This window comes from Gadus morhua, chromosome 11, assembly GCF_902167405.1.
Source record: "Gadus morhua chromosome 11, gadMor3.0, whole genome shotgun sequence".
NCBI lineage: Eukaryota > Metazoa > Chordata > Actinopteri > Gadiformes > Gadidae > Gadus > Gadus morhua.
In genome coordinates, this window is record NC_044058.1 from 24351767 (window position 1) to 24373617 (window position 21851).

At 45.7% G+C, this 21851-nt stretch overlaps 3 protein-coding genes across 5 annotated transcripts; 2 read left to right on the plus strand and 1 right to left on the minus strand.

Annotated features, from left to right (window-relative positions):
* The first annotated feature begins 16 nt into the window (after nt 1–16).
* On the plus strand, nt 17–4620 carry tektl1 (tektin like 1). Its single transcript, XM_030370070.1, has 8 exons — nt 17–480; nt 1028–1300; nt 1508–1612; nt 1875–2025; nt 2523–2689; nt 2797–2892; nt 3237–3350; nt 3774–4620. The coding sequence occupies exons 1-8, from the start codon at nt 178–180 to the stop codon at nt 4026–4028; spliced, it is 1464 nt and encodes a 487-aa protein (XP_030225930.1). The 5' UTR covers nt 17–177; the 3' UTR covers nt 4029–4620.
* Nucleotides 4621–5218: 598 nt separating this feature from the next.
* Nucleotides 5219–10119, plus strand: zp3d.2 (zona pellucida glycoprotein 3d tandem duplicate 2). The gene is made up of 9 exons (XM_030370394.1): nt 5219–5732; nt 5817–5932; nt 6023–6126; nt 6220–6397; nt 6746–6845; nt 7128–7216; nt 7592–7665; nt 7832–8869; nt 10115–10119. The coding sequence occupies exons 1-9, from the start codon at nt 5268–5270 to the stop codon at nt 10117–10119; spliced, it is 2169 nt and encodes a 722-aa protein (XP_030226254.1). The 5' UTR covers nt 5219–5267.
* fli1rs (Fli-1 proto-oncogene, ETS transcription factor-related sequence) lies at nt 9520–20644 on the minus strand. Of its 3 annotated transcripts, none has more exons than XM_030370300.1 (10): nt 20492–20644; nt 15004–15197; nt 14510–14661; nt 13852–14055; nt 13262–13345; nt 12719–12790; nt 12166–12222; nt 11815–11862; nt 11283–11357; nt 9520–10691 (listed from the first exon to the last, which is right to left on the minus strand). In XM_030370300.1, the coding sequence occupies exons 1-10, from the start codon at nt 20507–20509 to the stop codon at nt 10171–10173; spliced, it is 1425 nt and encodes a 474-aa protein (XP_030226160.1). In that variant the 5' UTR covers nt 20510–20644; the 3' UTR covers nt 9520–10170. The 3 variants fall into 3 exon arrangements, with proteins under 3 accessions (XP_030226160.1, XP_030226162.1, XP_030226161.1); XM_030370302.1 differs by lacking the exon at nt 20492–20644 and adding an exon at nt 19986–20358; XM_030370301.1 differs by lacking the exon at nt 11283–11357 and having other exon boundaries at nt 10171–10691.
* Between the last annotated feature and the right edge of the window lie 1207 nt (nt 20645–21851).

Genomic DNA, 21851 nt, shown 5'->3' on the forward strand with positions numbered 1-21851 from the left:
TGTCTTCAAATATCAGGTTTCCCCTCAGCGGTGTCCCTGTCGGGCTGGTCAGGTTACCAAACGGTTGCTATGGTACCGGCCCTCCAACACTCCAAAGCTTGGGTCGAGTCTGCTCGCAGGCTCTGCAGTCTGTATTCTGTGAGTTACAATCCCCCCCGAGGGAGGTAAAGGAGGGCCATGTCCGTTCAGCAAGTACCGCTGGGGTCCGTGACCATCGGGGCCCCGGCCTGGAGGGAGAGCACCGAGCTCAGCCTGCGGAGAGCGTGTCGCCTGTTGAGGCAGACCGGCCTGGGGCCGGGCGGCACCGCGGCGGCTCGCCCCCGGACCCCTCCCACCCTCGGTTGCCCCAAACACGCCAGCACAGAGGACAAGACCGAGAAGCACGGAGACACCACAGAGGACGACGGCAACGGCAGGGACCACGCCGACAGCCGCGGCGGGGGTTGCAGTATCGCTAGACCCCAGACGGTAGGGACAACGGTGAGATGGATATGGAGTTCATGTAGGCTACACGTTGGGCTGTCCAGTGACGGGCCAATGCTGACCGTACTGACTGTATATTCTACTTATGGCTTCAAAGAAACCTACAGGAGGTTGGAATAGATATCAAAAACCCATCTTTTTAGAAAAGCCTTTGGCTAACTGCTATTTTAAATGATTATTTTTCTGTTTTTCTTTTTAATCTAGTCTATCTAGTTAGCCTTTTATGTTGTACTTCTTTTAATGTGCATTGTAGCACATTAAAAGAAAGGCGTGCTACAATCAGGTCATTTAGTTGATGTAAAGTGCGTTATAAATAAAATGTATTATATGTTTAAAAGTTGCTTTAAAGGTGTATTGTGCCATCTTTAGTGCCATCTAGCGGTAAGAATGCGGCCTGCAACCCCGCCCTTATCCGTTACAAATGTTAATAAAATGCTATTCAATTGAATTGTTTGGAAGCAAGATGAAAGGTCATCTGAGGAGTACCAGGATGTGAAGTATTATTACAAATGTTGCATATCTTTTTTTTTCCCCATATCTTTAGTTTCCACCTGCTTCCAAAAGCTCAACTTTGGTGCCTTCCCAGGCGGCCAGTCTGCGTGAGCGTTGCGCACGGCAGAGCACGGCAACGGCGGGTGAATACATGCGCTGGGTGAGAGAGGTAGAACTTCGGCTGCGCAGACAGGCGGGCAGATCAAGCCAGGAGATCGCCAAATTGGAGCGGGAGCGCGCACATCTTGAGATGATGCTGCGCAGCATCAGAAACGACCTGCAGGTTAACCGGGAGAGCGCTGGGCAGCGGACCGAGAGGAGGCCTGTATGCGATCATACTACATTATAATGAGATCTTTACTTTTTCTATAGTCTTTGCACACACTTTGAATCCAATCTAAGCTGGTGGAAGTGTTTAATCCTACTGCCAATTTACTATTTACAAATTTACTATCAGTGGCAATAGGCTGCTTTAAATAATTTTGGCGTGGAGGTACCGCTTTATGGCGCCCTCTGCTGGTGTGTTGTTTAGCAGCGGGACGGTGCTGATTTGATGCTGGCCTGGGAGAGGCGTGAGCTGACAGAGATGAAACATGACGTTGAGGAAACGCTGAGAAAGACGCAGCAACAGCTGCAGGTAACCCCCTCCAGCCAATTTAACCCCATAGTGCAGGAGTCTTAAAGTTATCCATCTTGGGACCCCAACCAGAATTTTTGACCCTTTCGATAAAGGAGCATCAATAACAGTATTCCATGTGATCCACCTCCAAATGGATTCCATTGTAAGAAATGCTGCTCTAAACTTTAAATGCTGTACCCAAAAATGACATTGAAGAGTATTTAATTTAGCAGTGTCGAAGAGGCCAGCGTCAGGGAGTTTGTTCCTCCTGGTTCTGCAGGTTCTGGACGAGTCCAGCAGGGACCTCCAGATGTGGTCCAGCCAGCAAGCCCTGGTTCTGGTCCTGCTCCCCCATCGCGGCTCGGTGCCCACCCCACATCCACCACCAGCCGCCACCAGAACACTACCACCGACCTACGGCTTCACCTCAGGTAAACATCCCTCATCTGGAGTTAAAGGACCATACAAGAAGCCACAACGTCTCCCCGCTAAACTCTGAGGCTCGCTGCTGTCTGTGTGGGGTATCGTGTAGCGGCTTATCCTCGCTATCTTCGTTGTACACAGAGAATGGGTTAGCATAGCCGTTGGTAGTGCTGGCCACTTGTTTCTATGAATATCTTTATAGTACCGACAGCGATACATCGTCGTTCCTTTTTCTTCTGGCAGATGTCCTTATTGTGAGTCTCTTTGGATAAAAGCGTCTGCTAAATGCCCTGAATGTAAATGTAAATGGGGTACTTTGGTTTGACAACTGATCTGAACAGGCAAGTCTCTTTTGAACCCTGCCGACAGTCGCAGATGTTTGTAGCCAGAATGGAGAAGCTGTAGATCATAAACACCTGTCTTGGCTCATGCAGAGTCGATTTCTGCCTCGTTGTTGTTTACTTGTCGTTTTCTTGTCGTCTTCTTCTTCTTCCTGGTCAATCAGAGTCTGAGCAGGTGCTGGACTCCTCCTCACTAGCCATCAACCAATCACAGCGGTTACGGGAGCAGATCAGACACGCGCTGAGCGAGGTGGTTGCAAGGCAACGGGCGTCACAGCATGTGGTCAACGGTGGTCTGGTGAAGAAAGTAGCGGAGACGGTCACGCTGGAGGTGCCGATCAAATCACCATACTGGTCTTTATGGTTCATTGATTGATTGCAAATATAAAATATAATCCATAGAAGACGCTGCGACCAACCAGCGGTGTTCTCTTTCAGCGGAGCCTGGTGCTGACGGCAGCCGCCACCAGACATGCGGCGTCTCGGAAACAGCGGGAGGTCGACTCCCTCCGCCTCAGCCATGGGAGGGCACAGGTCCGTCACAGCTAGTCTGCTCCTCAGCAAACTTAGTCTGATCTTTATCAGTTAGGCTGGTCTTAATCACAATCTGATCTTAATCAGTTAGTCTGATCTGTATCACTTTGTCTGGTCTTAATCACACACTCTGATCTTAATAAGTTAGTCTGGTGTTAATCACACACTCTGATCTTTATCAGTTTGTCTGGTCTTAATCACACAATCTTAGTGTGTGTGTGTGTGTGTGTGTGTGTGTGTGTGTGTGTGTGTGTGTGTGTGTGTGTGTGTGTGTGTGTGTGTGTGTGTGTGTGTGTGTGTGTGTGTGTGTGTGTGTGTGTGTGTGTGTGTGCGCGCGCGTGCAGGGCCCAGAGTCCAGCAGTGATGTGTTCTGCAGGGAGAGGCTGGGCCGTCCTGTGGTCCAGGTGTACCAGAGACACCCAGGCACCGAGCTCCCCGAGGCCACACACCTGCTACAGGTGAGGCCGGAGACCATGAGACCAGATCCAACCCCTGACAAACATGAAGGGGTTTCCCCCTATCAATTACCAACAATTATTTTTAAATCTACAATGTCATTAAAAATAGTTAATTTTTAAAGGTTTTGTTTGTGTCTATAGTATCGTGCTCAGTGGGCTGATCTGTTGCATATCATTGGCAACTGTATTTTCAGAGAATGAATGCCTTTGTGGATGTGGCTCTGTGAAATAGGTAAATATGTACAGTGATGGCCTAAAAGTCATTCATTAAAATATATCTTTATATATTGTGTGTCTGTGTGTGTAACAGACACACAGACACTGTGTGTCTGTTACAGATCATTTGATATACGTTAGTCATGTTATTGATGCTGATGTTGCACACACCTGCTGATTGTAGAGGTGCGTGTGTGTTCGCTTCAGGGCAGTGCGGTGTTGGGCTATCGTTTGGGTGAGTCTGAAGACGACGCAGCACGGCTTCGGCGATGCTTCCTCCAGCTGTGTGGAGAGGCGCGAGGGAAGCGTGCGGCCGCGCGTCGCGACACAACCGTGGTACGCATGCGACTGCAGCGTGGCGACAAGCGAGTAATACCTCACATCCTCCAGCAGGGGGAGCCAAAGGTGACGCAAGAAGATGATCCATGCAGTCATAGAAATATAAATGAAGGACCTCAATAAGGACCCTGTTTATTTACACAACATGAAATATTCAATTACGTTGATTGATCATGATTCAAATCATGATTATGATTGCTGGCTCAGAGTGAAACTTCCACATTCATGATCATAGGGCGCACTATGTAAAAGTTTTGAAGTGTGATGCATTCTTAAACGAATAAAACAAACCTTACTGGCTCAATATCCATGTTTCCCCCTGGGTTTTGTGGTGAGGAGTTGGTAGTGTGTGAGAACCGAGAGGGGGAGGAGTTTCTGTTTCGTGCGTGTGTGTGCACTCAGATAAAATGTAACCATGGTTTAGGCCTACGCATATAATATACATGATAACAGGACTATCAACGCTATTGTGTTTTACGTGAGAGACGGCATCCAATATTGGTTGCTAGAAGAAGTCGAGACGCAGTGATAGTTTCAACCTCCGTAGGCCTATCGTGGCGCCAATTAGGGACAGTTTCCCGCCAGAAGGTCTTATGGAGGGATTATCAGTCTACGTCACTCCCCGCTCTACGCGCATGCCGTTTGCAGAAGGAGACGAGAGCGACAAGAGCCGCAATCAATCATGTCTTGTTATGCGGTTGGTTGCACAAACCCTTTGAATAAGACTGATTATCCATTTATTTATTCTACTTCTTGCTTGACAACATAATAAAACAATTCAAATACTTTAATAATTAGCCTATGTTTTTTCTTAGTCGTATTGCATGCTTATTAATTGTATACTCTGTTTGAGTTCATCTCCCTTAAAAAATAGTCCCCTTTAATTACGATTGATCAAACATGTTTTTGACACCTCAAAGGGCATTATCCCGCTTATACCATGGTCACTTGCCAAAGAAAATAAATTAAGATCAATCATTTATATTTTCATGCGTTTTACAATCCAAATATAACTTCATTTTTTTTCGTCCCAGCCTTCATACCACAGATACTAGGGTCTATAGCATATAACCGCTTTTTCTGATTAGTTTAATGTAAAGTAAGCTGACAAAAGCGGATGACCACTCCAAGATGGCGGCCCCGCGTCTCGTCAGCGCCAGTAGGCGGTAGCATTCGATGCTCCGTCTATCATATAAGATGTCTATGATGGCAACCGGTCAAACTAATTTTCTTTTTGCCATCATTCTGCGCGCGCATCTGCCTTGTTGATAAACAAATAATCGCCCTATAAATGAGACCATTGACGTCAGCAACTCCTGCGTGCTTGATCGTACCTGAGCGCAACATACCTGTCCATGTGCTATGGCGGGGTCTGCTATTATTCTGAAGGTTGCTACGATTTTGATATGTTTTTTATCCGCTGGAACAACGGAAACATCCAGAAGGTCTAGGAGGAGCTCCGGTGATCAGATCCTACCCAGTTCCTACCTCCACCTGCCCGACATGCTTCATTCCAGGAACCCGCTGCTCCCCACGGAATATTTCTCACCATCACGCGGCACCGGCTCCGAGCCACTTCCCTCCCGGGTCCGAGATCTTCTCCTTCCGGTTACTCCGACGCCAGCCTCGCCCGCCTTAGCACTCGAGCCCGGCAGCATTAACACGCGCTGTGACGGGGACAAGATGAACGTGCAGGTCCACAAAAGTGTCTTGGGTTGGGGTGGATCAGCGTCGCATCTCTCCGTCGGTACTTGTCGACCTACCGGATCTACTGGACAGTTTATCTATTTTGAGATTAGATTCAACCAGTGTCGAACTGTCCGGATGGTAATTAAGATTTCCACTCGCTGAGATAAGTTTTTAGGACAGATTTGCTCTGAATTTTTAACTTGATTGTATTTCCTGAACCAGGTGATCAATAACGGGCTGGTTTATTCCAACACGCTTCGCTACGACCCGCCGCCCCCCCCGGGTCAGATAAGAAGAGTCGTGCCGTTCACCCTGCCAGTTTCCTGTCAATACGACCGGTAAGAAGACTTCGTGAATGTATCAGTATTAGATGAAAAAGTTTTAAGAACCACGTCCGTCCAAAAGCTGAACCACTATGTCCGTTCTAGGTACCACTACTCTTATAAAATAGGTTACATCCCGAAGATTGTGACGCAAGGGGTGTTAAAACCAATAACCAGCAGGGAGGACTTCACCCTGACTCCTCGGAACGGTGTCTTGAGTTTAACTACAAACACATGGAGCCTACCATGTAAACACTAAACAGCAAATTAATGAACTGGTTACATTTATTGGGTGTGTCTAGCCAGGTGGAAAAGACTATCCCCGTGGGAGCGCCACCATGTTCTGGGGAAGCCGATGTTCTTTGAGGTGTCGTCTCGGAGCCTGGCTCCAGGCAGACGGCTGTACGTCGAGAGCTGTTTCGCCACCCAAGGGCCCTCGACCACCTCCACGCCCAGGCTCACCATCGTTAACAATTTCGGGTATTTTGTCCATTCAACTTTACAACTTAAAAAGGCGGATGGCAAGATTTAAGCGTTCTGGTTTGACTAAGTTATTAGTCTTCTATAGTTAGTTAAATGCTCTTGAGTGTAGCTGTTCTGGTTCACTCGTTATGAGGCATTTTAAGATGGCTCCCATTTCTGACCTATTAGGGCATTCAATCACAGGCTGAAATCTCAATGTTGAATAAACGTTTGGAGCAGAGAGGGAGTAGATACTTCCTAAATCACTCTAAATCATACCTACAGCACCTTTTTAATTGTACACAACTTAAACGGTCTGCCCCCAGTCCCATTGGATGGGATAATGGAAGTTGTTTGACTCCATAGGTGTATGGTCAAACAGATCGGTCGTTCCCGATTCATTCCCTCCAGTAAGAACAGGGTGAGGTTCAGTGTCGACGCCTTCCTGTTCGATGCTACAGTCCAGGTGAGAACACCGTTAGCCAGGGGGGGAACACCGTTAGCCAGATCATCTGTCAAATACAATGCGACCTGGAGAATGGATGTTTTTATAGAATGATATGGAAATTAGTGCACGCTGGTTGTTAAGACTTGGTTTCGGTGTAGGACTTGGTTTCGGTGAAGGACTTGGTGTGGGTGTAGGACTTGGTGTATACGTTAATCCTAGTTGTGAGTCAGCTGTATTTTACGCTGGTTAGTTGTAATGTATGCCGGTTGTTGTAAGGCGCTCCTTTTTGTCCCCTCCCAGCCCCTCTACATGCACTGTTCCATGTCAACGGCTGACTCCACAGCGACCCCTACAGCCAAGGCCTGTACCTACGACTATGCAAAGAAACGGTACACTCCACGCGGAAGTAGTTTATTAACCATTTTACAGGGCGGCCAAAAGCCAGCTACAAGCCAGTTTCCATTATTGTAGTACTATGTCAGTTTTATATGTGCGGTAACATAGTAAATGAGGGAGGGGGATATATTTGTCAAGAGCTAAAATTTGGATTTTGTTGATTTTTGGTTTGTCCTGGCCCCAAATCAACTGCTCTGGGTTCGACTGTACAGGAATCCATCACAGCATCCATCACAAATCAACTGCTCTGGGATCGACTGTACAGGAATCCATCACAGCATGACATCATATCCCACAGAGTCCATTTAATTGAGGATGTGTTTAAAGGGTACGAAGCGCGAAGGGTTAGAAGGTTTCTTTGTGTTCAGGTGGAGGGAGGTGTCCGGTCAGGAGTCTGTGTGTTCCTGCTGTGAGACCAGCTGTAGCTCCGTCCCCTCATCAGGTGGCTTACCTGTGACCAAGTTACTACTCTAGTGATTTCATGTATTTTGTACATGCATGGATTTTGGCTGTTATATGTTACTGTTTCCTAGAGTGAAGGATTACAATATAACCGGGTTTACCCCGGCAGCACAACCTCAGAAGTGACACAAGACTCTGAATTCCAGACGTGATGGTAAGGAGCAAATCCTGGACGATGGAGCGTAGAGGAAAACCTTCTGCCCATCCCAAGAAGAACATCAACGTGGCCGTAGCTACCACCATGACACCGACAACAGTCAAGATGATGAGCAAATTTAGAACTCTCCAACAAAATGGCGCTGGAGTCAGTCCTGTGGATGTATATGCCAGGGAGTGGCAAGAGAAAGCTCTGAGGGGTTCTGGTGGCGTCAAGGAGGTTCTGAGGGGTTCTGCTAGAGTCAAGGAGGTTCTGAGGGGTTCCGGTGGTGCCAAGGAGGTTCTGAGGGGTTCCGGTGGTGCCAAGGAGGTTCTGAGGGGTTCCGGTGGCGCCAAGGCGGTTCTGAAGGGTTCTGGTGGCGCCAAGGAGGTTCTGAAGGGTTCTGCTAGAGTCAAGGAGGTTCTGAGGGGTTCTGGTGGCGTCAAGGAGGTTCCGAAGGGTTCTGTTGGTACCAAGGAGGTTCTGAGGGGTTCTGCTAAAGTCAAGGAGGTTCTGAGGGGTTCCGGTGGTACCAAGGAGGTTCTGAGGGGTTCCGGTGGCGCCAAGGAGGCTTGGACGGGTTCCGGTGGCGCCAAGGCGGTTCTGACGGGTTCTGCTAGAGTCAAGAAGGTTCTGAAGGGTTTAGGTGGTTCCAAGGAGGTTCCGAAGGGTTTGGGTGGTTCCAAGGCGGTTCTGAGGGGTTCTGGTGGTGGCAAGGCGGTTCTGAGGGGTTCTGGTGGTACCAAGGAGGTTCTGAGGGGTTCCGGTGGTGCCAAGGCGGTTCTGAGGGGTTCCGGTGGTACCAAGGAGGCTTGGACGGGTTCCGGTGGAGCCAAGGCGGTTCTGAAGGGTTCTGCTAGAGTCAAGAAGGTTCTGAAGGGCTCCGTTGGGGCCAAGGAAGTTCTGAAGGGTTCCGGTGGTGTCAAGGAGCTTTGGACGGGTTCCGTTGGTGCCAAGGAGGTTCTGAAGGGTACGGGTTGGTCCAAGGAGGTTCTGAGGGGTTTCGGTGGCGCCAAGGAGGTGCAGGGTCCCAAGACGTTAAGGGAGGGTCTGAATGGCTCTGAGGGGGGTTTGAACGTATTTAGTGGAAAGAAGGAAGCTGTTAAAGGTTCTGGGGCAGATGGAAAGGTCGTTAAGGAGTCTGAGGATGCTCTAGAGCGTGTTGGTGTTGAACCGCACAGAATATTTGAAACTTTCTTTGGTTTTGACAAATAAAACTAAGAATTGTAATTGTTGCCTTTCGTTTTATTTGTTGCTCTCTGGCATTCAAGTGGCATGCCTTGTCTTGTGCAGAAGAGGGTGCTGCAATATGGGTCACTTCATTTTATATCAGGACCTCTTACACATTTTAACCTTGGGACCCAAAACACAATTTCAACCACACTCAGGAAACTAGGATCACCAATTCCGGTGTGCTCTGTGCATCGTCTGGATCATGACCCTTTCTTTTTTTTTTTTTTATCCCAACCCATGGTTTAAGAAACACTACACTCAATGATCTCTAGTGTACAATAAGCATGTTGCGTACTAAATATCTCCATCTTCTCCACTGAAGGAGAGACGAGTTGCATACTACAGTATCTTATTCCATAATCTCGTAAAAGTAAAACGTGATGAATTCATGGATTCTACGGTGTAAAAAGTGAATAAGGGCTTGCTCAGTCTTTTCAATGTTGAATTGATTATTTTGAGACAATGCAGTACAGGTATAATCTTTATTGGGTTTATGCCTAAAAATGTTTTACTAAATTGTATGAAACATTCTGTACAACGAAATCTTTACAAAATCCAGGAAGGTGAATATAAAAAGAAGCACTCCCATTATAAGCAGTCTTTACAAGTTATAACTGTCAAAAGGAAAGGAAAAAACACAATTATCACTGTCATTTTACTACTAGTAGGCTACTTATATGACAGGTACGCCACAGCTCAGGAGGACCTGCGGATCTCAACTCGTTCATTCTTCGTATTCTCATTAAAAATACATTTACATGAAACCATAGCGTCGGTTCACCAAAACCTTCATTTCAGGGGATCCCTCCGGTCGGATGCATTCTGGATGGTTGTGTCTATGGGCTGGACCAGTGGTTCACTAAACTTTTCATCTCGGGACCCAAAAGACCATTTAAGTGTATCCGTGGGACCCAACCAGCGAACACTCAGAGAACTCGGAGTATACCCGATTTGGTGACCTTTTTTTTGGTGAAAGAGTTTTCGGAGTGGTCTATGCGTTGTCAAGCCGCAAACCACTTCCGACTCGGATCACGACCCATTTTGGGTCCCAACCCCACAGTTTAAGAAATTCAGGTCTAAGTTGGGTCCTGGACCTTAAAGGGCCAGGGTTCGATCTCAGTAGTAAGAACTGAGGTGAGGGTGGGTGGGGGGGTGGCGTGGCATGGCTGTCCCGGTGTACAAGGGGCTGTTGGGGGAGTTCCAGTAGGGCGTGCCAGGGAAGTAACTTCCCGGAGACACGGGCATTGGTGCTGGATGGGCGGCCATGAAGTTGAGTTTTGGCTGGTGGCTGTGGTACGGCTGAGCGTACGACATGTCTGTCTGGTACTTTCCCATACCACCCTCCGCCGAGTGGTTCTGGTGGGCCTGGGAGATGCCGTGGAAGTCAAACTTGTAGGCGTAGCGCTTGCCGTGCACCTTGGTCATGATGTTCTTGTCGTAGTAGTAGCGCAGCGCGCGGCTCAGCTTGTCATAGTTCATGTTGGGTTTGCTCTTGCGCTCGCCCCAGCGCTTGGCCACCTCGTCCGGGTCGGTCATCTTGAACTCCCCGTTGGTTCCCTCCCAGGTGATGATGTTGGCGTTGTTGCTGTCCGACAGCAGCTCCAGCAGGAACTGCCACAGCTGGATCTGTCCTGAGCCTGTCACAGCAAACACTCTTGACATTTAGTATAACGGTAGTTATCAGGTTATGCGTTGACCAATATACGGTTGATTCAATAATGTCTACCTTGGTTTCGGATTCCTTTCTCTGCACCATTTCAAAAACTTTGAAAACTGGTCTAGGAGTGTTCAACGTTTTTATAGTAACTCCATTATGGTTTACATTTACTTTTGGATGAAAGCATCCCAATGATGTTAATCGTCCATGTTTAATGCATCCAAATGTACATCATTTAATAGATTATAAAACAATGATGTTCCAAGGTAAGCATGAATGTTTATCCAAAGGCTTGAGTTCACTCCCATAAGGTAAACTTTAAATCCACTCCTATTTCTCCACTGAGGTTCCCAGGTCTTTTTCAAGAGTAATTTCCCTTCAAAGCCAGTGCTGTGATTCACAAAATGTTGTTTTTGTTTGAAGACAATTTATAGTGTTTAAAAGGTCATTTCTGTCTGGTGGAAGGGACATGGAGCACAATTTTTTACGTTAGGGGTCTGCCCTAGGGTTAAGGGCAGGTTTTGGGGGAGGGGTCAGGGTTAGGGACTATGGAAGCTTCTAGAAAACGTACCCCCAGGCCTGTGAGTCCTGGGGTCGGGGAGCCTGGAAGAGGAGGTGGGGTTGGTGGAGGAGACCAGGGCTTCTTCTGGGAGGAGGAGGAACCAGACAGACCAGTTATCCTGACTGAAGCCTCCGGGCCAAACTCTCCTCAATTTGTTCGCCGTCTCGTAGGTTTTGCCAAATCAAAGCACGTAGGCACCAATTTTGTACTTGTACTTTGATGCTGGGCTATTGCCAGCATTGAACAAGCAGCCAGGATTTCGAGGCCAATTCTAACGTAGGTGAAAGCTCTCCTGGATAAGCGAGTGGTTAGGTTAGGCTTATTCTTACCTGGGTTAGCTACTAGGTTGGCTAATTTTAACCCTGGGTTAAGTAGCCATTAGGCTAATTTATGGCTAATGTTTACCTAGTTGTTGTTTACCTGAGTTAGCTAGTGGTTAAGCACTAATTGCAAGGATGATGCTAACCTGGGTTAGCTAGTCGTTTTGTTAATGTAGGTTCATGTATTTCTGGGTTAACTCGTGTGCTAAGCTAATGCTTACCTGGGTTGGCTAATCGACTGCTGATTGGTCCTAATGTCTGGTACGGGTCTGGTAATGGAAAAAAAAAAAAAAATCATTAGTAATCCTTTTAGCTGTGGAGCTCTCCCTCGCACATGTTAAGGATAACAGAACAATATGTTTATTCCTCGGGTTGTAGGTCAGGACTAGGGGGCCAAAGACCAGTCTGTATGGGTCCTCAGGAGGTCGTACGGCGGGAGGGAGGTCGTAGGTCATCTAGGAGGTTGTAGGTCACTATGGTCGGTTGTTGTTCAGTTAGGAGGTTGGGGGCGAGTTAGAAGGTCGCACGTCTTTGCTAAGGTGGGTGATTAGTCGGTGCTGGGGGTGTCTTACCCTGGGTCATCCTGGGGGCTGGCTCCCGGCTGCTGTGCTGATGGTCCAGCGGAGGAGCTGGGGTTAGAGGGCAAAGGTCAGGGACATCATTAGTATTTTTATTCTTATTTCTATTATTATTATTATTATTATTGACAAAGTAGTTACAGTTTTGTTATTAACCCTAACCCTAACCCTAACCCAGGGTTGCACTAATGTACAATGTATCACTCAGTTCAATATCATTTTTCTGTTAAAAAGCAGGGTTGTTACATGTAAGATACAAATCTGTGGGTGATATTTATAGGTTTAGTTAAATATAAAATATACATCAATCAGCATGTACGAGAGTGGTCTTATACTTATGTGTGTATAGTTGGTCTATATATAAAAATTTACTTACTGACTTGTGCCTTGCATTAGAAATGGATCCTCTCCCTAATGTTACTTTTTATGTTTTTTATTTTTTTATTTGAGGTTTTGCAGACTTATGTACCACCTTTGTTAATGTTCTGTAAAAGAAAACTCAATAAAAAGCAAATGACAAAAAAAAACCAATTATTATAATGACTACCTTTTGGTGCAGCCGCCATGGGGTTGTTCTGCCAGCTGCTTCGATTGCGACTTATCTCGTCAAAACTGTTTTCTGTACAAACCGAAAAATCAACACCAAAAACCAAATCAAAAACACAAACTTCACATTTCATAGAGGAGGTCATGGAGGTAGGATGTAGGACTCTGTAAAGAAGCTGAGATATCAGCAATTTGTGTCCGATCGTCTCCTGCTAGCCTCTGCATCCTGTGTGGTGCAGCTGTTTCCTGTCTGAGGGTGGCTGTTGAGTTGTAGACTCGTTTGTTCTGAGTAACACAGCCTTGAAATATATGAGCCGGTTTCATACAGCGAGGAGTTATTGAGGCAGTAGCGAGCTCCACGTTGTGTTAGTATCATCAGTATCACCACTAATGGTGATACTATGAACTTCTACTGAATACCGTACAATGTATTCGCCAGCGAATGGCATTGAGAGAGGACATGAAAAACCTTAGTTTTTCATGTGATAAAACGTTAGTTGTTTTGGTGGGGGGGGGGGGGGGTTAGAGGGTCAGAGGAGTGTACCTGCTTTGATCTGGACCCGGGTCTGCTGGGGAGTGGGGGTGGTGGGGTTGGTGGCAGCAGAGGTGTAGGAGAAGGTTGGACTACCTGCAGGAACACAGTTACCATGGTAGCAGTTACCATCACACTGGAGACAAATGGAGGCAGAAGGGCGGACCTGTGTATTTAGTTTGCCATTCATTATAAACTCGAGACAAGACAAGACATTTCCATACCAAGTGATATATGAATGTGTTTATGAAACAAAATCATGCTTTTCTGGTAAGCCCGCCCACTTTAAAGTGGCCGACATAAACTCATATCTGGGGCCAACAAGACAGCACCCAAAATGTTCTGGTCCTGCTCACTAACGGGGCCGAAAGGAGAACTCTCCCGCCTCATCCTAGTTCAGGTGTCCGAGTGGTTACCTGATTAAACTAGAAAAGAGTTGCGTCAACGGCGTCGATCTTCCCACAACCGCAATACTGTAACGACTAAGAAAGCAACGCCTTGTACCTCACTGCCCTAAGCCCTGAACACGGGTGGGCCTGTCACTGGATCTAGCTGCGCCTTGGCTCACGGGGAACCAGCATGAGCGTGGGCCGCGGTCTTACTCTGTCTGAGGTAGTTGAGGTGGGACAGCAGGATGTCGGCGTTGTAGGCTGACGTGAGGCGCATCATGTCCTCCTTGCTCATCTTGCAGAGGTCCTTCCCGTCCAGCGCGTGGAACACGAGCACGTCCAGGTGCTCCAGGACGTACTCCTTGATGGCCCAGTCCAGCCACTGGCGCACATGGTCCTGGCTCCACACCTCCGGGTCTGAAACACACGGCGAAGCCGGGGCGTCACGTCGGTGGCAATGGCAGGTTAGGGGTGCGTCGGTGAGAGAGGTTAGCAGGGTGTGGTTAAGAGCCTCCTTCAGTAAGTTAAAAGTGGCATGTTACACCACCAGGTGTGAGTGTGATTAGCCGTTACAAGCCGTTTAAAAAATCGGCCTCTTCTGACATCACAAGGGGGGCGTGTCCACCTAGATGTATGGCGGAGAGGTGGGCAACGTTTGCTACAGTCCACTAGGAAGGCAGGTAGACTGATCCATCCAGCAAACATCTAGGTGGACACGCCCACTTGTGATATCAGAAGAGGCCGGTTTTTCAAAACGGCTTGTAACGGCTAATCACACTCACACCCGGTGGTATAATATGTCAACTTAAGGAGCATCAGTAGGTCTTTGAATGGAGAAGTTTGAATGTCAGAAGTGAGCCGGGCTGCTGACCTGCAGGGACGATGACTCGTTTCTCCTCCGTGGTGATTGGAGGAGGAGGCGCCGGGTCCGGATAGGACGCCTGATAGCCCACCTGGGCGCTGTCGGCGGCACTGCTGTGTCTGGAGCGTTTGGTCACGCTGCAGTCCACCGGGGAAGCCCGACTGCAACGCAAACAGCGCCGTCAAACCCCGTCTAACCCTCCAACTCACACTCTGAGCACAGCCAAAATGGGGCTCCTTTCTTTATCCCCAATTCCGTTGCGCCAAGAGTTCTCTGTGGGTTTCTGTGAGCGGACAGGCCACAACCCATCTCCAACTGGATCATGACTGATTTTGGATGCCAACCTATAGTTAGAGAAAAAGGTGGCCTGCAAGGTTCTGAGTTCGAATCCCTAAAGTCTGAGGTGCACCCAGCCTCCACCTGCTCTGCGTTAACATCTGAACGGTGCTGTACGCCGGCTTGGATGAGCCTCCCAGGTGTACCCGGATTCGGCGGGGACTCACCTGCTTCCGTTCACCTGTTCGACCCGCCTGCTGCTCTGGGTGACGGCGCCGGACCACTCGGGGGTCTCTGTGTGCTCGGGGCTGGGCTTGGTCTGGCTAAAGGCAGACGCCATGTCAGTCTTCAGTTGCATGATGGGCGCTGAGTATGGGTTCTCGAAGATGGACTGGTCGTCACTCACCACCGACAGGGCTTCCTGTTCACAACAGCACAGGGGAGTGGCTGGTCAGCGCGGGTCGGCTAGGCGGCTGTACCGAAGGTCATTTTTGGTAGATAGCATTATTAGAGGTTTGATTCGGTAGTAAGGGTCGTAAAAAAGGGGTTGGTTTGGTTAGTTTAAATAGTAGATACACTGAGAGCTTGATTTAAAAAAATACCTTCAGATAACTATTTTGTGTGTGTGTGTGTGTGTGTGTGTGTGTGTGTGTGTGTGTGTGTGTGTGTGTGTGTGTGTGTGTGTGTGTGTGTGTGTGTGTGTGTGTGTGTGTGTGTGTGTGTGTGTGTGTGTGTGTATGGGGGTGGGTGTTACCAGGGTGTGTTAGTTGTGTGTGTGTGGGTGTGTGTGCAATGGGGGGGGGTTGTTTTTTTCAAGTGTATTGTCTTTGGTCCTTGGACGTCAGTACAGAGATTTCTGAGGACCTACAGGAAACCAGGCCCATGTGTTCAGAAACCTTTTGGCACCGACCAACGGGGAGGAAATAGGGGGGGGGGGGGGGGATGGGGGGGGGGGGGAATCGTATAAAGCTGGAAAACAACCCTGCGACCTGGGAGGCCATTTTAGATGAATTTATGACTCCAACGTCGACATTTCCCTCCCTTGTGTGTGAAGCACAAAGCAGTACCATGTACGACCTACAGGGGTAGAGTTGGGACTTCTTGAAGCAGCCCTCGCTAGTGAAACATATCAGACTTCTTACTTATGAGATGTTTCCAGTTTGCTGATACTTTTTTCAGATCAAATGCTCTGATTTTCGTTCTTTCATGTAAAGGAAATTAAAATCAATACTTGGGCTGGTTTTGTATTGTGTTTTGTCGTCGTTGTTGTCTATCTGTCTCTCTCTCTTCTCACTCTCTTTCTCTAATAGTGTTTCATCTTGTCTCTTGACCACGCCTGCTCACCATGGAAGTGAAACTGAACTGCCTGTCACTGCCTGACTGGTTGACTGACTGGCTGGCTGACTGACTGCAATCAGCAACTCTGAAACGTTTCAGCAATTCTGAAACGTTTTCTTGTCGCCTTTGGTGCTCACAACCACAAACACATACTATCTCTCTCTCTCTCTCTCTCTCTCTCTCTCTCTCTCTCTCTCTCTCTCTCTCTCTCTCTCTCTCTCTCTCTCTCTCTCTCTCTATTGCTCTCTCCCTCTCTCTCCCTCTCTCTCTCTCTCTCTCTCTCTCTCTCTCTCTCTCTCTCTCTCTCTCTCTCTCTCTCTCTCTCTCTCTCTCTCTCTCTCTTGTTGTCTCCTCTCTCTCTATCTCTCTCCCTCTCTCTACACAAACACTCTCTCCATTGCGCCCTATCTCTCTCTTGAGCCACAACTGACTTCCTGTTTAATTCAAAGTTGAAAACATGAAAACGTTCAGAACATTCTGGTTTATATCCATCATATATGTATAACTATGTACCTTTAAAGAGTATGCTAGATATAAGAAACCATACAGTTTAAAATATATGTCAAAATATGTATCAACTTGATCATAAACTCTATATTTCAGGATATATTACAGCGTAACAAACACTATGGAATGGATATAATCTAACTTGTATCGGTTGCATCAGTAAAAGAGCTTCATTCGAGTTTGTGACATTTGAACATAAAGTTTAGGCTTCTGGTGAAAGCCTTACGTCAGTCTCAAAGAGCGTCCACACCCTAACCTCCATAACCTATACCCCTTAGTCTCCTTCCCTCTAACTCTCCAACCCTACACCCAAACCATCAAACCCTAAAGCAGGCAGCATACTTCATAAGAAGTTGATTGTATTTTGACTGGCTGAGAGCAAAGACAAACTTATTTAATTCTCAATGCGGTCTGCTTTGGTGATTTGAAATTCCATGGAGACTGCAAAACAAATCTGAATGTGGAAATTAAGCTTAACAATACAGTATGCTTAACAACTATGCTTATATACAACTATGCTAATATATTGTGTGTTTGTAGACATACTACAATCGTGTTATGATTGTTTTGAATAAGCAACTGCTCTGAAAACATTGGTAATAATGTAATTCAAAGTGATTTAAAGTGTTTTCCCCTCAGGCGAACTGGTGCTAGGCTACTGTTACTCTAAAGTCAAAGGAGGCCGCAAACAGAGGCCAACGCTAGCACAGCGAACACTTCTGCACACACAATAATGAATTTCGAATTAAACCAATGGTAGGAATCTTGTTAAGACAAGCAAACGCCAGGTATCTTACAGGTATCCCTCTTACCCAACACTCACTAATCCTCTAACCCAACACTCTTTAACTCCGTTACCCAAAACTCTCTAACCTTCAAACCTAACACTCTGACCCTCATACCCAACGCTCGCTAACCCTCTAACCCAATACCCTTTCACCCCGTGACCCCACACTCTGACCCTCTACCTCAACAGTTTCACAGTTAACTCTTTCTGCCCGAGTTTATGTTTGCTTAGGCACTCTAGAAACTTGATTGGTTGAAACAAATATAAATGAATATATGAAAGAAAAGGTCATGCCGTATTCAACCTTGTCTGATATACTTCAGAAATAAATGTTAAGTTGTTTAAATAGATTACGGATTCATATGAAACTATTTCCCTTTCCTGCTTGTTTTATATATATGTATAGAAAAAATATATATCTTTTTTTATTATTATTATTTTTATGTATGCATCTATTTTGGGGACTACTAGGCTACTTAGTTGTGTGTCTTAAGGATGAAATGTATAATATTTACAGTAGCTCAGCTTACAAAAACCTAACAAAAACCTGGACATATCTGTATCTATAATAAATCACTATTGATAAGCATATGGTACATATCTGCACCATATGTACAGATATGTCCAGTTTACGATAATCTTTAGTCAGGGCATATCGATAGTGATTTCAATAATGTCACCATAAAATCACATCCTATAACTGATATATTCTTTGAATAAAAAAATGCTGGAAAGCCCTTTGTTTACAAGAATCTTACTATGGACCCTCCCTAAACTCCTACCACTCCCACAACCCAGCAAGCCTACTCTAGTTTGTGTCACATGGCAGCACAGCCAGTGGAGAGCGGACAGAACGTTGCTATTTGTTGTTTCTTTAAGTCTCGCCTGCTAACTGGGAGTGGCTCATTCATACGTTAGACTTTTTTTAGTTTAGAAAATTATTTTTCTTCGTTCAGTTTGACTTTTTTTTGTGTTCAAAACTATGGATCTACTGAACTGATTTATTTTAAAAAATATATTTAGCTGGAAATAAACTCACTGATTATATGTTATTGTCAGATGAAATATAAATAGTGACATTGCATTATTATCTTAATGATCTTGAATATGATAAATAATTAAGTAGTATTATTAACTATTCATTTAAGATGTTGGTTGGTTCTTGTCTTTTCTGGCTCTTAACACACAAACAACAACACCGTATGCACCGAAGGAGGACGATGTGTTGGTGTGTATTACTGAAGTGTGAGTCGGGTATGTGTGTTCTGGTCCAGAGCGGAAGTTTGTGCGGAAGTGTTTTGGTTTGAGACCGGAAGCCTGCGGAGGAAAGATAACGGCACCTGACGTGCTCGTGTTGGCAACTATAATTTATTCTTTAAATAACTCTTTTTCTTTTAATATCTGAGCCTCTTATATTGAGTCTGTTAATCTCGTATAAGAACTTAAATAACTGAATTAAAACCATAAATTAAGATACTCTTGAAACATATATTTGAATAACTTTGAATAAAATAATATATAATATACCCTACTAATATACCCTACTCTTTAAGTCTTATACAACAAATATTCGAACAATTACCTTCTAAATAAACTGGCTGTTTTAATAGATTAAATAACTATCCAATTACTATCCATTACTCTTAAAATAACGTCATTCTTAGACGTTACTCTTTCATAGCTCAAGTTCAAATTAATATATTTTTAAACTCATATCATAACTTTACTCTTATAATAACTTTACTATTTGATTAACTTTACTCTCATAATAATAATAAATACTCATTATAACTTAACTCATAATAACCACTTATTTAATAACCTTACCCTTATACATTTTTAGAAAACAAAGTAAGTAAATAGCCTAATACAAAAACAAAGAAAGCTTCTTATAAACGAATGCAACAGGTATTTGGATTCATATCGGTTTCTTTTTGACAGAAATCTCTAGTATGTATAATAACTCCTCCTGATTAGGCCTTAATCAGGTGCACGCGCGCGCGGAAAATCATAATGCACCCACCAAACCACAGACACACATAGACACACACGCACACACTCACAAACACATCCTCACTGTTACTCTTATCCTTTATTTAAAAAGGGTCGAATTAAATTCACTCGACGCGCGTCAAAACCATCGTGAACAAGAGGCTCGTAAAAGCAAAGAAAAATAAATAAATAAATAGGCCTAAAAATTGATTGAATAATGAACGGAGCAGGAAACTTCTCCGAGTGATCCTATGTGGTTCACTGTATACCAATGTAAATACGTTTATAGTTTACTTCCCTAAATTATTTCGTAATCATTCGCTTGTTAAAACAATTGTAAACGAAAAAGGTGCTAAAACTCCGCTATGCATTAGGCCTGTCTCTGTCTATTCCCCTCATCCTCATTACTTAGGTAACTTTAAAGAAAGACATATTTGCTACTAAACAACTTTAGTTATGGACAGTTCGTTTCACCTATTTGTAAATCCGAAAGCGTTATTTCCGTAACGAATGTTAAGCGATTCTTCTGACTCTAGCGGATGAATGTTTCTTAATAATAGTTGAGTTGAGCGTAAAAAGGCCTACCACCACACAGTCCCCCTCCTCCCGTCCACCCGAGCCGCTCCCTTGGCAACCGGGGGCCGCAGACACCTGCTGCACACCCCGGCATAATGTTCGTTATTATCCGTGCTTCACAAAAAAAACATCAAGTCTTCTGATCTGTAATTCTCCCGCCGCTCTGTGAGTTTCCATTGATAATGTGATCTTTGGGGTGTGATCACACCAAATAACGAATAGTGATAGCTGCTGGTAATGAAATAATGAGGTTCTTGATGAATAAACTCAGGACAATAAGTGAGACGTGCTGTTGTCCTCCGGCTGTGAGCAGCTCTCAGACGTGTGGTGTTTAGTTGTGTTATTCTAGAGCCGACATACAACCACGAACGGGAAGGAAGAGGAAACTTGGTAGCAGAAGGAAAGAGCGGGGCTCGCCTCTCAGAGCTGTGGGTGGAAAAGCAGATTAAAGAGTTGCGAGACGCCACGGCTCCCGGAGGCTGCGGGTTTGAATCCCGGCGGGCCAGTGCACCTACCTTTATGGTGCAGTCCATGGGAGCGCGGTGTAGGTCCTTCTCATCCAGGAGCTCGAGCTGCTCGGGTCTCTTCGTTACGCGGCCTCGGCTTCTGCACGCTCGAGCCTCTGGCACACAGCATCGCGCGCACAGCCAGAGGACCGGATGGAGTCATTTTTTCTCTCGCGTCTAAATTGGGAAGTGAAGTCACTTGTAACTTTGTTCCTCCTCGAGACGCTTTCACATGCTGGGGAAAAGTCTCTCCAATCTTTGGATTATGACTGATAAGTCATATTTATATCATAACCTTTATTATATAATATAGTTGAGGGTAGTTTTTGAGGCTCACGTTTTCGATTGAATGGATGAAACTCAAACTTCACCGTGTTACACTTCAGTCGTCCTAACGGTGATAATCAGTTCTGATCTGAGAATCATTCGTTTAGGATGACCTGTGTGTATTTATTTGCCATTATTTAAGACTTAAATGTCATGGCGTTAAATGAAAATACAACTTCCAAATTTCATTAAGAGTTGGAGTATGAATGTTTATGTAGGCCTAGTAGGCTAAATTCACATTTGACATTAAAGTATCAAATATTGGCCCTGTGGCTAGGCAACTCACCTATACCAAGATATAAGCCTATAAACCAGGTACAGGCCTCGTAGACGTATTTCAGTCATCGGTTTATATGCGTTAGCCTAGTATATGCACAATGCATGGCAGACAGTCGTGGAACGAAATAAAGTGTGCATTCAGTTTTTATATGAATTTATTCATTATGAATGTGTTTATAATCAATGTATCCATCATTAGTTCATCTTGTAAACCGACTCTCCCAGCTCCGTGTCTTAGGCTCGGGCCCAAAAGGCCCCCGTCACGACTCTCCGCTCCACGCACGACTCCGCGCCCTCGCATTCCTCCAGATGTTTAACAGCGCGTGTTTAGACAGCAGCTTATCTTGCCCGGACACGCACTCCGTGATTTCAGAATTGTGCACTAAGTACTTTTTAAGGGCCATTGTTTGGTCGACTGGCTTCTAAAGATATACTCCCCTCGCCCCCCCGGCCCCTCCCATTCAACTCCCCCCACTGCAGGGTCCCCCACCCGCCATCCAGGGGCCAAATCTGATCTCTGCCCCCACCCGCTCCGTGATTTTAATTGTTCATATCACCTTCGTTTTCTTACTATTTTGATCTCTGTCAGCCTATTGACCTTATCCGCTTTCATAGCTATTAGATGATTGTTGGATTTTTTACTAATTAGTATAGGTGCACTCAAATAAGATAGTCATATATCCAATAGGCCTAACAATAACCTTTCATAACCCGGCATATAGCCCAGTTTATGTCCAATAGGCTAGACGATGAAGTAATAGCC